Below are 14,675 nucleotides of genomic sequence, written 5' to 3' on the forward strand. Positions count from 1 at the left end.
AAGTGTTTACTTTTTCAAGATATTTTTTGCAAGGTAGTTGCATGCTTTTCAACAAATTTGGGGATATTCCAATTGAAATCAACTTCTTTGTGGCATCATTGATAACTGCCAGAGGGAATGTTTTTAGTACTCTATGTTTCATCCACGACTACGCTTCCCTTCATATCAACCATTTTTATTGCATTATAAGAAGCATGTCATCATTATATTCCCCCACTCCTCTGATTCTTCCTATTCTCAATTACTGAGAGACATGGGATGTTCAGACCCTGGTGCTTGTATAAAGTCCTCTAGGAAGTTGCTATCAGATGTTGAATATAAGCGTGTGGATAAGGGAAAGCCAAATTGCTAGAGCAAACACCATTAGAGGAAATAGCTTAGAGATTGAAAGAGCTTCAAGAAGCCAAAGTAACACTCAAGCTTTACATGTATTCCCCTTCCACATGGTGTTTCTATTCTTTGTCGAGCTAACAATTCAATCCAAGATCTTGCAAAGGTGATCCGTGAGCTTTGATTGAAGCTAATAGATTTTGAGATGGAGGCTACAAGAGCTTAGCCATAATCTTCCACATGTACAACACTTGGAGATATCTAATACTGAGATAAGTGAGTCAAATGGTGAAAAGATGATGCCTATTGAGGTCACTTCACTTGGGAGTGCCAATAGAAGAAGACATGACTATCTCTCCCTTTTGCAATGAAATTCATCTTGCAACAACGACGAGTCCTTTAATGATTTCTTTGGTCCATTGGTGACATGCATGAGTAAGATGAGTTATACACACTCATCCCTTCAAGCGCCCTTTCTCTTCATTCAAAAAGTATAGATGCTAAAGCACTTAAAGAGTTCATTGCTGAAGAAAGTGCTGATGAGATGAAGTCTTGATGGCTAATGCTAGTGATTATGACGAGCTCAACACTTCCCATTCACCAATTGAGGCCTTGAATCTCATGACTCTAGAAGAGTGACTTGTGAAGCTAAGAATCAACGAATTGAGACATTACCAATGTTTATGGAAGATGCCATGTAGGACATTGAAGAAGAATGCAACAAAGTAAGGGAAAAACTAGCTAATTCTATAGAAGTTGCTATCATGATGTAGAAGAAAATGAGGAACGTTTTCTTTCATCTCCATTTTCTCCTGATGTCACAAATGATGGCTATGCATGAAGCTCGATGCTAAGTTGAAGGAGCAAAATGATGCAGTATCAATTCAAGAAACTCTCTCTCATCTCTCTTCCCTTTTGATGTTCTAGATGGCGACACTTTGCTTGATGAGCATGATGATGATAAGTATTGGTTGTAGCATGATTGAGGTCATGTTTAAAGGTGCCTAGATTATGCCCCTCCATGTAAGAGGGAGGATGTGTTGGAGATCTATGCCTCTTAAATGGGGTGAGTGGCCATTTTTGAAGTTCATTGATGTAGCATCCCAATATTGGGACTCATTTGACCCACAAACGTGGATCGTCAAGACAATAGCAGATATTCATCCTAGGCATGTGGATATTGCATTGACACCATGCTTTGTGTTTGATCAACCTCCCCCCAATAAGGCTTTGGCCAGCATCAATTTGAGCTTTATTATATAAACGTACATTCGTTTGGATTTAGTAGTCATGATCAATTATATTAAGTTTTGAGTTTTATTATACAAGCATAAGTTTATTTAGATATTAGTAGTTAGCATCAATCGTACCATGGTCGGCCAAACAAGTGAAATGAAGATGCTTTTTGGAATTGATTTCAGTTGATTGGTGGTGCAGATATCAATATGAAGCAGTGGCCGGGGATCCTGTGAAGCAGGCTGCATAGTAGCTAGTTGTCTTTTCTAATTCGTTAAATATGTCGGTATTTTCCAAAAACCTTCTAATAGACCGTTCTTTTTTCTTGGGGAGAAAGAAAAACAGGCTGCATACATGCCCCAAATGTACAACATGACCAAGACCTAGCTCTGTTGGCTTTCCCACACAATGTATTACATTAATCTTAATTCCAGACAACCCACCTGAGTTATTGCTTCAAATGTTTAAAATCAGTTTCACAAAAAAAACTTCCATAGTCACATAAAAACTAATCTGCAAATGCAATTAAGGCTTGGCCACTTGTCTCAATTGAGCTTGAGATGTTTACTCCAAAAAACTTTGTATGAGAGCTACAAAAAAATGTGTACTTTCTCCCAAGAAACTGAACAAATCATGCAAAAAGGGTTCCCAAATGCATGTGCCTGTTTATACAACAGAGGCATCCAAGAAAGAAAACATTTTAACAATTGACAGCAACAAATTCAGCTGTCCAAATCTACTTTTGTAGCTCTCAACAAGCTTGTCAGATCAATAACAAGGAAGTGACTCTGTTGTAAATCCACAACTTTGACATGAGAGATTCTTTCCACCCACTGCTCAATTCTTCTCCAGAATGTCCAGCTTATGGGGGTAAGAAGCAAAAAGAACCAGCTGCAACGAGACCGCAGGGAAACTTTGGGATGTAGTTAAAGAAGTAAATGACTTTCATCGTTTCTAGGATTTAGCAAATAATATTCGTTTCTAGGATTTAGCAAATAATATTTTACAATACCGACTCAAAATTCTCACAGGTCCTGCACTGCATGTAGGGAGAAGCAACAGAGGATCTTGTCTGTTAAAAAACTGAAGACACGTGTGAAAAGCAAGTGTACAATACTCACAATACCAACTCAAAGGTCTGACAAGAGTTGCACTGCATGTATAGAGCAGTAATAGACAACTTATTGTCTGTAAAAAACAGAGGTCTACTTTTGCAACCCAGATCATGCTGCTGTAGTATTTCTCCAAGGCGTTTACGCAGAAACTCTAAATCCACCTTTCCAAATTAAGATATCACATTAGCATTAATAGAAAAATTATCACTTGCTGAGTTATCTTGAACTTAATAGAAGTTTCCTTTTGACTCACAAACACACACAAACTTAATAGAAGTTTCCTTTTGACTCACAAACAAACACACACACACATTTTTTTGGGTGAGATCCATTTGTCATTACATCCCAAAGAAAGGGACATCCAGTTGCGAGTATCAAAATACATCATTATATGATAAAAAGGCAGGATAATCTAGATCCCGCGCATGTAGATAATCATAAAATGATTGCCCTAGAGATGCCCGGAAGAGCTGGTATTTGGCAAGAGATGGATCGCCAAAGAACCTGTAATTGTGATCTTTCCATAGGGTCCACAGTGCCCAATAACGAAACACCCCCCCCCCCCCACACACACACACACACACCCCAGTAAAAACCATTACAAACTCTAAAAGCAAAGCATGTAATCATGCACCCATAACCCTCCATATTGCTGTGTGAGATTATAAGGCTCTGAGAGGAAAGCTTTCTAAAAATTTGGATCATTTTCATGACAAACCAATTAATGACAAGAGTCACATAAAGGACACTTTTCAAAAGTAGCCTCAGTTACTAAGATGGCGCTGGGCGGGATGATGAAGCTGAAAAGCCTCAGTATTATGGTCATTCTGGACATATGCTGCAAGCATGGCACTCCATGTAACTTGATCCCACACAAGTAGCTTGTCATCGTTTTCCACGTGTGTACACTCTTTAAGGTAAATCTACAAGTTTCTAACCTACCCTAACTTAATTTTAAGGTTTTATCTAGGTCGAGTTTGAGAAAATAGATTTATGATTATTTTCTAAACTAGAATTGCTAAGATTAACAGTTACTGACGAAGGGATTTTGAAATATAATACTCAGACAATGGCCAAATGGAATTGCAATTGTAGTAAATAAGAATTTCCCTCAATCTCATCAAACTTACCTTAAACCTGATGAATAGACCTGTCACCCATCACACATTACTGCTCGACTTGCCGGCTCCCAATGCAATTTTCCCCTCATGCATTTGTTGGAAACCATACCTGTGTACCCGCTGACAATTGGATGCAGCAATAATATGGACGTTGAGCACTACAAATGCATGCACACTTATTGCAATCCACCAACAACCATATCGCCTCATGTATAGTCCTGCTCTGAGTTGAACCCATCATCACCAAATCTACCTTACACGTGTATTTACTCAGGTGCCGTCAAGGATCTCTATGCCTAATTATGCATCACAGTGCATCTACCGCAAGGCACTGCTACAAATAAACTTGTTCAAGAAGCCAACCAATGCGATGCAACAAAATTGGACTTCTGCTACACAACGCATGTGTGTATGAACACACCGATCCCCGCTGTGCACAACTAGGCCCTACACAACACAATCTCAGCACTTTTCAATTGCATAGACAACCCAACACCATGTAAAAGCAGTGTACATCGTTATGCACATATAATTGTTGTGCAATTATGTGACACCACCCTGACATAGATCAAAGACATTAGTCAAGAAACAACTCTCACAGGCTGTTACTAGTGCCAAACCTTTGCCGTCCTCCTGAGGACACTCTAGCTCACAGGCTGTTACTAGTGCCAAACCTTTGCTGTCCTCCTGAGGACACTCTAGCTCACAAGGAAAAAAAGGCAACTCCCCATGCAACCTGTCTGATAGAGAATTCTGGAAGAAACTCTCAGCTGTTCAGAGCTGGCACGCAACACCAGGCCCAACCACTGACCTTGGATGAGAACGAATCAATCTGGAGGGTCCTGGCTGAAGGCGAATCAATCTGGAAGCTCTTGGGCAGTGAGCGAATCAATCCAGAGGGTCTTTATTGTAGGTGAATCAACCTGGAGGCTCCTGGGCAGTAGGCAAATCAATCTGGCGACTCCTGGTTGTAGGCGAATCAACCTGGAGGCTCCTAGGCAGTAGGCAAAGTAATTTGGAGGCTCCTGGCTATAGGTGATTCAACCCGGAGGCTCCTAGGCAATAGACAAATCAATTCTGAACAGTAGACGACTTTTGTTTTTTAGCTTTTGGCAGCTTCCTGGTTGATAGCAAATTCTTCTGGGGGCTCCCTAGCTGCAGGCGAATTCTGTTTTTGAGTTTCTAGCAGCCCTGGCAGCTCTGAAACAGCCCGCGGACTGCTCTGGTGGTCAAAAATCAGCAACACGATTTGTTAGAATAGCCTTGGGGCGCTTTCCTAGCCTGTGACCTCCCTCTCTGCCTTCCTCTCCTCTAGAAAACTACCTTCAAGTGAATCTCGACTTTTCTACTTGCTTCCCAAGCCAGCTTCCCAAATGTGGCCCCTAGAGCTACTTTTAGTAGTTGAATTTTTACCCCTCTCTTGCCCTTCAACTCCTTGCCTTGCCCCATGGAATTAATACATTGGATTAGCCCTTTTACAATTTAATCAATGAGAGTTCACAAGAAAACTCAGGTCCCCGTGAACAGAGACCAAAAAGGTCTGCTGAAATAGCACAAATTTTGTATGATTATCAGAGAAGCATCGGGATAGTCACAAAGACTCCCCAAAGGTTGTACCTTTGACTCTTTGCCTAATGTCAAGAGTGTGGGTAGCCTCTGTTGGAGGCAAACTTTGGAGGTCAAAATGGTCTTTGTGGCTATACATGAATACGAAAATTGGCAGCTTGCCATGCAGGTTTTGTGCAATATCTAGTGTGTTATAGAAGGTTCCGAGCAATTATAGGAGATGCTTGAGACATTGATTATGGAAATCCAGGGCAGTGGCTATATGAATCTCCTTAACTCACTATATCTACATGCATCATTTATTTTGCTTCTAGGATATCTAGAAAAGTTTTGGGTTCACTATAATGTAACATGCAGTTGCACAACTACTTTCCCTTTGCCATTATGTAAGTTAGTTTCTTTGTTAGTAGATTAGATGGATCATTTATTCCCTTAGCTATTTTCTTACGTGCATAGAAATATGAAGGCATTGTCAAGATATTTTGGCAAGTCCAAGTCAAGTTGTAGGCCTGAATAAGATGATCTTTAGGGTACTTGATGAAGAATGTTGTCAGCATACTCTTCAATCTAAGGTGAAGGTGACGAGAAGCATTCTTGGAAGAAATTTAAGACTATGAAGCTTAAACATTCCAAACTTACAAGACAAAGATCGAAGCATATGTAGGTGCGCCTATTGCAGTAAGAATGGGCATAAGAAAACTATTGCTTTGAAAAGCAGTAAGAATGGGCATAAGAAAAATATTGCTTCGAAACGAAGAGTGACAAGCAAGAGAAGATTTGGCAAATCAAATTTTCATCACAAATAAAGAGATGGATCTTCGTTGATGGCTGGCTCAATAGGATGAACTGTGTGGTTTCCTGTGTCTGTGGATGACTGAGACTATGATCTTGGAATAGTGAGAGTGCATGTAGTACGAGTATAGGGGTTCTTGTGAAGCTTTTCGTATGTTGTCTGGTCCGGTCTATCTTCTTTTCTATACACGTTTTGTTGTTGAAGGGCTGCTCTTTTGTAGAGTCTTCTTGTTTAGCAAGAAGTTGGGAGCTCGCTCATTTGTTGAGGACCTCTGTTGTGCTCGTTTTTGTCGAGGGTTCAGTATTTGTGTGGACGATCATATGTTAGGGCTTCACTATTATTTTATATAACAATGTTATAACCGACTCGCTCATAAAAGAACCGACTCGCTCATAAAAGACAGCAATTATACTTTCATAAGCTCTCCCTCACTCCCTCTCTCTCTCTGTAGATGCACTAGGGCCCAGGACAAAACGTCGGGCTGGACCCCCCCGAAGGTATTTTATTACTTGAAGAGAATCTGTTACAAAAGTTCAGCGTAGAGCTGTCTGGTAACCTCCTTCAAAACGTGAAAAATCCCCTTTATTACAAGAGCTTCAAGCTCATTTCAAATTGGCAACATGCCACTTGTCTAAAATCTAGACTAAGTCCTATTACATGCCACTAAGGGCCATTCTGGAGTCTTCAAAGCACTTGGTCACACGAACCGCCTCCTAGATGCTTGTCAGGCTCCCGTAGCGCTTAGGAAAAATAACTCTTCCTAGTACCTGCAACAATTAATTAAAGCGCACCACCATGGCACCCATTAATTGTTAGCGCTTTGCATGCAAATAACACACTGTGGACTAATTCTAGTCACGGTGGGCGTCCCCACTGAACACATGTGCACACCTAATAAATATAAAATATATATATTTATTCTCTGGTTGACCGGAGTCAACACTCTTGATTATAATTAAGGAGCTTTGACCAAGGGTCGAGGAGCCTTAATTATAGCCAAGTCTCTCCAACCGAAGTTGGCACATCTTGGTTAACCGGGGTTAACCCTCTTGGCGCATGCCAAGTCTTGTTGACCGAAGTCAACACTCTCTGACCGTAGTCAGCTCTGTAGTTCTCTGGTTAACCGCAGTTAACCCTCTTGGTAATAAACCAAGTCTCCTTGACCGAAGTCAGGTTTACTTGACTAGAGTCAAGTATCTTTGACCATAGTCAATCCCTTGACCATTAAAATAACTCTTTGACCATAATTAACACATATAAAACTCTTTAATTATGATCAAATAAATGGTCAACTGTACTTTGACTTAGGATATTTACATTGTGGTGACATCCCCTCGGCTTCTATTCAGTTGACCTCAACTGAAAAGCTTCCTTGTAAACATCCAAAAGCTGTGGATGGTCGGATAACATGTCTTCGTCCATCCACTTGGCATCTAATGCCGTATAATTCTTGAATTTTACAAGATACCTGTAAAACTCCTTACCCTGAGGGCCTTTACGTACAGTATGGTACACAATTTGCTCTGGCTGAAGGACTTCCTCCAGCTCATCCACTTCTGGTGGGTCCTCTGATACTGGTTCTGTAGGCTCTGGTCCCTGGAATTTCTTTAGAAGACTCACATGGAATGCATTGTGAATCCTCCAATGCTCTGGCAATGCTAATCTGTATGCAACCTCATTTATTCTTTCTGTAACCTTGAAAGGGCCATAGTATCTGGGAGATAACTTTGCATACACTTTTTGTTTGCCTTTAAACTTGCGGAGCCTAGCTTTTTCAAATCTCAAAAGTACCCAGTCCCCTTCCTTGAGATCTGTCTCCTATGCTTATCTGCAGCTCTTTTATGTTTCTCTTGAGACCTTTCAATTGCTGTCCAGACTTGGCTATAAGCTGTCTGGAGGTCTCTCACAAACTGATCAGCTGCAAATATTTCATCTTTGGTCCTCAATATAGGTGGCAAAATCACCTTCCCATATATGACCTCAAAAGGGGCTTTCCCTGTAGAGCTATGTACTGTATTATTGTAAGCAAACTCTACTAACGGTAGGTACTTTTCCCAGTCTGAACTTTGGTCACCCACGTAGCATTTCAGCATATCCAAAACTGTAGAATTTGCTACTTCACTTTGACCATCTGTCTGGGGATGGAAAGAAGAAGAAAAATTCAGATTCGTCCCCATGTTATCAAATAAAGCTCTCCAGAATAGACTGGTCATTCTGGGATCTCGATCACTAACAATGGACTTAGGCATACCATGATGTTTAAAAATTTGTGCCATGAAAAGCTTAGCCATATGATCTGCCTTTATGGTTTTGCGAACCGGAATGAAATGAGCTTGCTTGCTGAATCTATCAATGATAGTCCAAATCCCATCATTCCCTGACTTTGATCTCGGCAAATCAAAAATAAAGTCCATTGTAATACTTTCCCATGGTGCCTGAGGCACGGGAAGAGGCATAAGTAGGCCAGGTGCCTTCCGTCTATCATACTTCACTTTTTGACACGTAAGGCATTCAGTAACAAACTGATGTATATCTTTCCGCATCCCTGGCCAAAAGAAATACCTCTCTAGTGCTAGAGTTGTTGCTGTAATTCCTCTGTGTCCAGCATAGGGAGGTGCATGGCATTCCTTCGAAATCTTTTTCCTCATCTCCTGGGTGATGCATAGGCAATCATCTTTCATTAAATACCCATCTTTCAGGAAATAGTGACTGGTGGATTGCCCCTCTTGCATTTGCTGTAAAATTTCACCAAAATCTGAATCACGAGCATATTGCTCCCTCATGCCTTCCAAGTCCTGGTGATAAGCAATAGTCACGTTATGGACCTGGGGTCTCCGGGATAAGGCATCTGCCACTCTGTTCCGAATTCCTGGGGTATGGACAATCTGAAAATGATACATTGACAGCATGTTTGCCCATTTCATATGCTTCTCGGAAAGCTTGGTCTGAGTCAAAAAGTATCTCAGACTTTGGTGATCTGTCTTAACAGTAAAATCTGCACCCAAAAGATAGTGCTTCCATGTATGGATGGCATGAATTACAGCCAATAACTCTTTCTCATAGATTCCTAGATATCTTTCTGCATCCCGAAGTCTCCTGCTTTCATAGGCTACTACATGACCATTCTGATGCAATGCAGCCCCAACACATTCTCCACAAGCATCGCAATCAACATCAAAAGTTGATAAAGATCCAGGACTACAAGAATAGGCTCTGTAGTCAACTTCTCCTTGAGTGTATTGAATGCTTTCTTCTGTGATATTCCCCATGTGAAGGCTGCATTTTTCTTAGTAAGGTCATGTAATGGAGCTGCAATATCAGCAAAGTGTCTAATAAACCTTCTGTAGTAAGAACACAGGCCTAGGAAACTTCGAACTTCATGCACAGTTTTCAGCTCTGGCCATTCCTAAATGGCACGGATCTTCACTGGATCCATTTGTATCCCATTCTTGGATATTATATGCCCCAGATAGTGGATTTCTTCCAAGAAGAATTCACTTTTCTTGCTGTTTGCGTAGAGCTGATGATTTCTCAGCTCTTGAAACACTATAGCAAGATGTTCTCTGTGCTCTTCTTCTGTCTTAAAAAAGACTAAGATATCATCAAAGAAAGTACCCGTGAAATGCCTGTACTTTCGAAAGATGCGATCCATCATTCTATTGAATGTGGCTGGAGCATTTGTCAACCCAAAAGGCATCACTAAGTATTCATACAACCCGAATGTAGTGCGGAATGCTATCTTGTGCACATCCTGAGGCTGTATCCTCACTTGGTGATAGCCACTCTTTAAGTCTATCCTGCTGAAAACTGTAGCTCCATTTAACTGATCCAGCACATCATCAATGCGCGGAATATGGAATCTATTCTTGATGGTCATTTTGTTCAGTGCGCGATAATCGACGCACATACGGAATGAACCATCTTTCTTCTGTACTAACAGTACAGGGGAACAAAAAGGAGACGAGCTGGGCTGAATCAACCCTTTGGACAGCAAATCCTGTACCTGAGCCATAATCTCCTCTCTCTGAGTCGCACTGACTCTATAAGGTGGTCTGTTTGGTGGCTCACTACTAGGCATTAACTCTATCTGATGATCTTCTGGTCTCTCTGGGGGTAACTCCCCTGGCAAAGCATCAGAAAAGCAATCTTTAAGGTTTACAAGAAATTGAAACTTATCTTTGTCTGCATCATTTATTTCAGCATGCATATCATTCTCTTTTTCTTTTACAAAAACCATGTACGCAAAAATTGCAGACTTTATTGCTTTACCACATGTAACATCAGATACAATGGGGATAGTGTCCCCTTTATTCCTGGCAATTAAACGCTGATTTTTCCCCCTATGCACAAACTCCAGTACTCTTTCAGGAAGAGTCAACTTCACTGCCTTGCGATGAAACCAAGGCATTCCCAAGACTACATCATGGTGTTTCCGTGGAGAAATGAAGAAGTCTTCCTGATCCACATAACTCTGAATATGAAGACGGAGCTTCCCTATCAAGGGAGTAACTGGCACAGGATTCCCACAAAACATCTGATCGGCATCCAAAGCCCTGCCTAACTCCTCCGTCTTTATTCCCAGCCTCAGGGCTAGATCCTCTGATATGAAATTATCAGTAGCCCCTGGATCAAATAAAATTAGTGCTTGCTGGTCTCTAACTTTGCCCCATGATAGCAGCAATTCTCGTTCTTCTGGGTTCGAAGCATGACCCAGAATGTCAGGAATTCCCCCCGCCATTGGCTTTTGCGGTCCTCGTGGCTTCTCTGCCTCTTTTCCCTTCGAAGTTGAAGGCTTTTCTGGGCACTGGGCAGCCACATGCCCCTCTTTACCGCACCTGAAGCATTTCCCATCTCTACGGAATTCCGCTATCTGTTCAGGGGTGAATAGATATTTGCCCTTATAAGTCTTTGAAAACTGAGTACCCCTCGGCTTCTAAGGCTGAAACCCTTTCTTTTCAGCCTTGGGGTACTCTTTCTTTTCTGATTTTGAAAAATCAGTTTTCTTTTTATCAGCACGTCCTGCATGCAAGGATAGCACTGTAGATGGATCTTGTAATGGCACAAGACTCGCTACTGAAGCTGAATGCATAAGGTCTTGAATGTTCTTTGCCCCCAAAGCATTCACTACTGCCTGAATTTTTGGAGTGAGACCTGCTCTGTACTTTCTCATTTGGGTCCCTTTGGAGATCTTTTTGAAAGGTGCAACCTGTAAATAAGCATCCCAAAACTTTTGGTTGTACACATCCACTATATCTCCTGCATCCATATGCAAGCTGTCCCAATCTTGAAGAACATGGTCTCTAAACTGTTTAGGCATAAACTACTGGTAGAAGGCTTTCTTGAAGTCCTTCCACTTCCTTGGGGCTGATCCATCTGTGGTCTGTGCACTCCACCATGCACTAGCTGTTGCTGTCAAGTGCAAACTGACCATTCTTAACTTGGAGGATTCTGAAAAATTTTCTGTACCGAATGCAGCATCAAACTGCCTGATGAACTGCAATGCTTTGTTTGTATGACCATACTGTCCATTGTAGGTCATAAACTTGACAGATTTTCCTCCCTCTTTAAATTCCTTAGTCTCTTTGGAAGACTTTCTCTTCCTAGACTTCTTGTGTTTCCTTATTTTCCTGGATGGTTTATCTGATAAGGAAGAAGAAGACACAGAAGTCGAACTTGAGGTAGACGGTGATGGACTAGGAGATCGGTGATGATGCCTCGATCTCTTTTTGCTAGGACCGTCCCCTATGAGATCTCTCTTTCTCAAGCTGTACACGAGAGTGTGCCTCTGGCATTGGCACGTCATATACTGCATTAGGCATAGCTTCTGCTCGAAACAAATGCTGAGCCCTTGGATCCCTTTTGAGATTTTCCATCTCTTGTATATGAGTGCGTACCATCTGTTCAAATTCTTGTTGAGTTTGCTGCACACTTCTCTGTCTTGGATGTACATCCCTATCTTGTGAATCCCACTGGATAGGTGATTGATCCATATTCTGAGATTTGCAAATTACACACACCGTGTAGTACTGATGCACAACTACCTTTGCTTTTCCAACAGAAAAATACCTCAACAAGAGGTGCTTTGCATTCACAATCTATGCCAGTACTGGCTATCAATTCAAGGCATAAACCCACACAGTTGCCAAAGCATCAACAACTATATTGCCCTTTTCTGGCTGCTGCAGATGGCTTCAAAAGGCATCTGTTTTTCCCTCTTTTCACTACTCAAAGGCATGCATACTCTTTTTCTGCAAATCTCTGATTTCTCTGCTTTTCTGCTGCTTTTCTGGCAGTAGAAGTCTGACAGACAGGTGAAATCTGCTAGCAGAAATAGTCTCTGCAACTGTCTTTTTTTTTTGAAAGAACAGTAACCAGATGGAGTAACTGGCTAGTTACTCTAACCAGACTGACTGGTTCTGGTCTGGTTAGTCTGCAACTGGACTAACTAGACTGGTCACAGTCTGGTTACAGTGACCAGACTAGACTGGTTGGGTCAACTAACTTGACCTCTAACCAGTCCACTACCAAGGTTGAGTTAGATTAACCCCTGGTCAGCCATGTCAGCATCCAAGTCACCTGTTAGAATGCCAGGTCATCTCACACGTGCATGCCACGTCAGGTGGGCTGCCACATCAGCCTAAGGTCAGAGACAGGTGTGCAGGCGACGGAATTGTCCAGAGTATCGCACATCGCGCCTTCACGTCCGGCGAGGAAAGAAAGGTGAAAACTTCCGTCAGCACTCAACGTAACCAGCGCAATTTATCTCCATCCGCATCTCTGTCATATTTTGCCCACTCTTTCTTAAGGCTATCCATATGAAGGATACGCCTAATTCCTTGCTCCCCGAGTGATAAGCTAACTGCGCTTAATCCTTGGTAGTCAAGCTTCACGCTGCTTCTATGCTGTTCTGAATTAGAACAGCTACGTACCAAACCTTTGACATTCACAAACCCTGCCTAAACAGGCCGTAGCACACAAAACAGCAATCCGCCTCAACTTTTCCCAAATTTACTGTTTATCTGCCGGCTTAGCTCAGGGCATATACATTCAAGCACATCTTGTCGTGCGATTGGATTCGTGCGATTGGATTGCGCCGCTTTTAAAATCTCTTGCCCCAAATTTTCACCTCATACAATTGACGTATCTCAGGCGGCAATTCCTTCAAGCATACCAATGCCCCAAAATCTCAAACGTATGAGAAGAGCGACGTATTATCTATGGGCGATTTCTGATTTCTCTGCCGCGATTCTGAATTTCATGCTTATCCCAGCTGCAACAAGCCGTCATCTTCTTCTGAGTATTGCATAATCAGAGAATTTTAAAATTCAGTCCGCCCTCTCTTTTTCAGCAATTTCCAAGAAAACACACCACAGGGCATGTGCATCTGTGATCCTTCCTTTGGTTGCAGGCATATTCTGAGACCGTCGTAGCTTTAGAAAACCACGAATCTGCGCTCTGATACCAATATAACCGACTCGCTCATAAAAGACAGCAATTATACTTTCATAAGCTCTCCCTCACTCCCTCTCTCTGTAGATGCACTAGGGACCAAGACAAAACGTTGGGCTGGACCCCCCCGAAGGTATTTTATTACTTGAAGAGAATCTGTTACAAAAGTTCAGCGTAGAGCTGTCTGGTAACCTCCTTCAAAACGTGAAAAATCCCCTTTATTACAAGAGCTTCAAGCTCATTTCAAATTGGCAACATGCCACTTGTCTAAAATCTAGACTAAGTCCTATTACATGCCACTAAGGGCCATTCTGGAGTCTTCAAAGCACTTGGTCACACGAACCGCCTCCTAGATGCTTGTCAGGCTAGATGCTTGTCAGGCTCCCGTAGCGCTTAGGAAAAATAACTCTTCCTAGTACCTGCAACAATTAATTAAAGCGCACCACCATGGCACCCATTAATTGTTAGCGCTTTGCATGCAAATAGCACACTGTGGACTAATTCTAGTCACGGTGGGCGTCCCCACTGAACACATGTGCACACCTAATAAATATAAAATATATATATTTATTCTCTGGTTGACCGGAGTCAACACTCTTGATTATAATTAAGGAGCTTTGACCAAGGGTCGAGGCGCCTTAATTATAGTCAAGTCTCTCCAACCGAAGTTGGCACATCTTGGTTAACCCGGGTTAACCTCTTGGCGCATGCCAAGTCTTGTTGACCGAAGTCAACACTGTCTGACCGTAGTCAGCTTTGTAGTTCTCTGGTTAACCGCTGTTAACCCTCTTGGTAATAAACCAAGTCTCCTTGACCGAAGTCAGGTTTACTTGACTAGAGTCAAGTATCTTTGACCATAGTCAATCCCTTGACCATTAAAATAACTCTTTGACCATAATTAACACATATAAAACTCTTTAATTATGATCAAATAAATGGTCAATTGTACTTTGACTTAGGATATTTACATTGTGGTGACAATGTAGTGGGTTGTTGCTCGTCGTCATAGTTAGTTATTTGTTCTCTCCATCCTTAGTTTAGAGAGGGTGTTGGAGGTAGACTTTG

At 41.8% G+C, this 14,675-nt stretch overlaps 1 protein-coding gene across 1 annotated transcript in view; it reads right to left on the minus strand.

Moving 5' to 3' along the window:
• Positions 1–2,151: 2,151 nt before the first annotated feature.
• Positions 2,152–14,675, minus strand: part of LOC147898682 (RPA-interacting protein A) — a 35,247-nt gene continuing 22,723 nt past the window's right edge. The window contains exon 6 of the mRNA XM_087379715.1: positions 2,152–2,842. Coding sequence (XP_087235841.1) covers positions 2,684–2,842 — 159 coding nt within the window. The 3' untranslated portion in view covers positions 2,152–2,683. The remainder of the gene's footprint in view (positions 2,843–14,675) is intronic.

Source organism: Dipteris shenzhenensis, chromosome 9, assembly GCF_047967505.1.
Source record: "Dipteris shenzhenensis isolate YYH24624 ecotype China chromosome 9, Dip_SZ_1.0, whole genome shotgun sequence".
In the NCBI taxonomy this organism is placed as follows: domain Eukaryota; kingdom Viridiplantae; phylum Streptophyta; class Polypodiopsida; order Gleicheniales; family Dipteridaceae; genus Dipteris; species Dipteris shenzhenensis.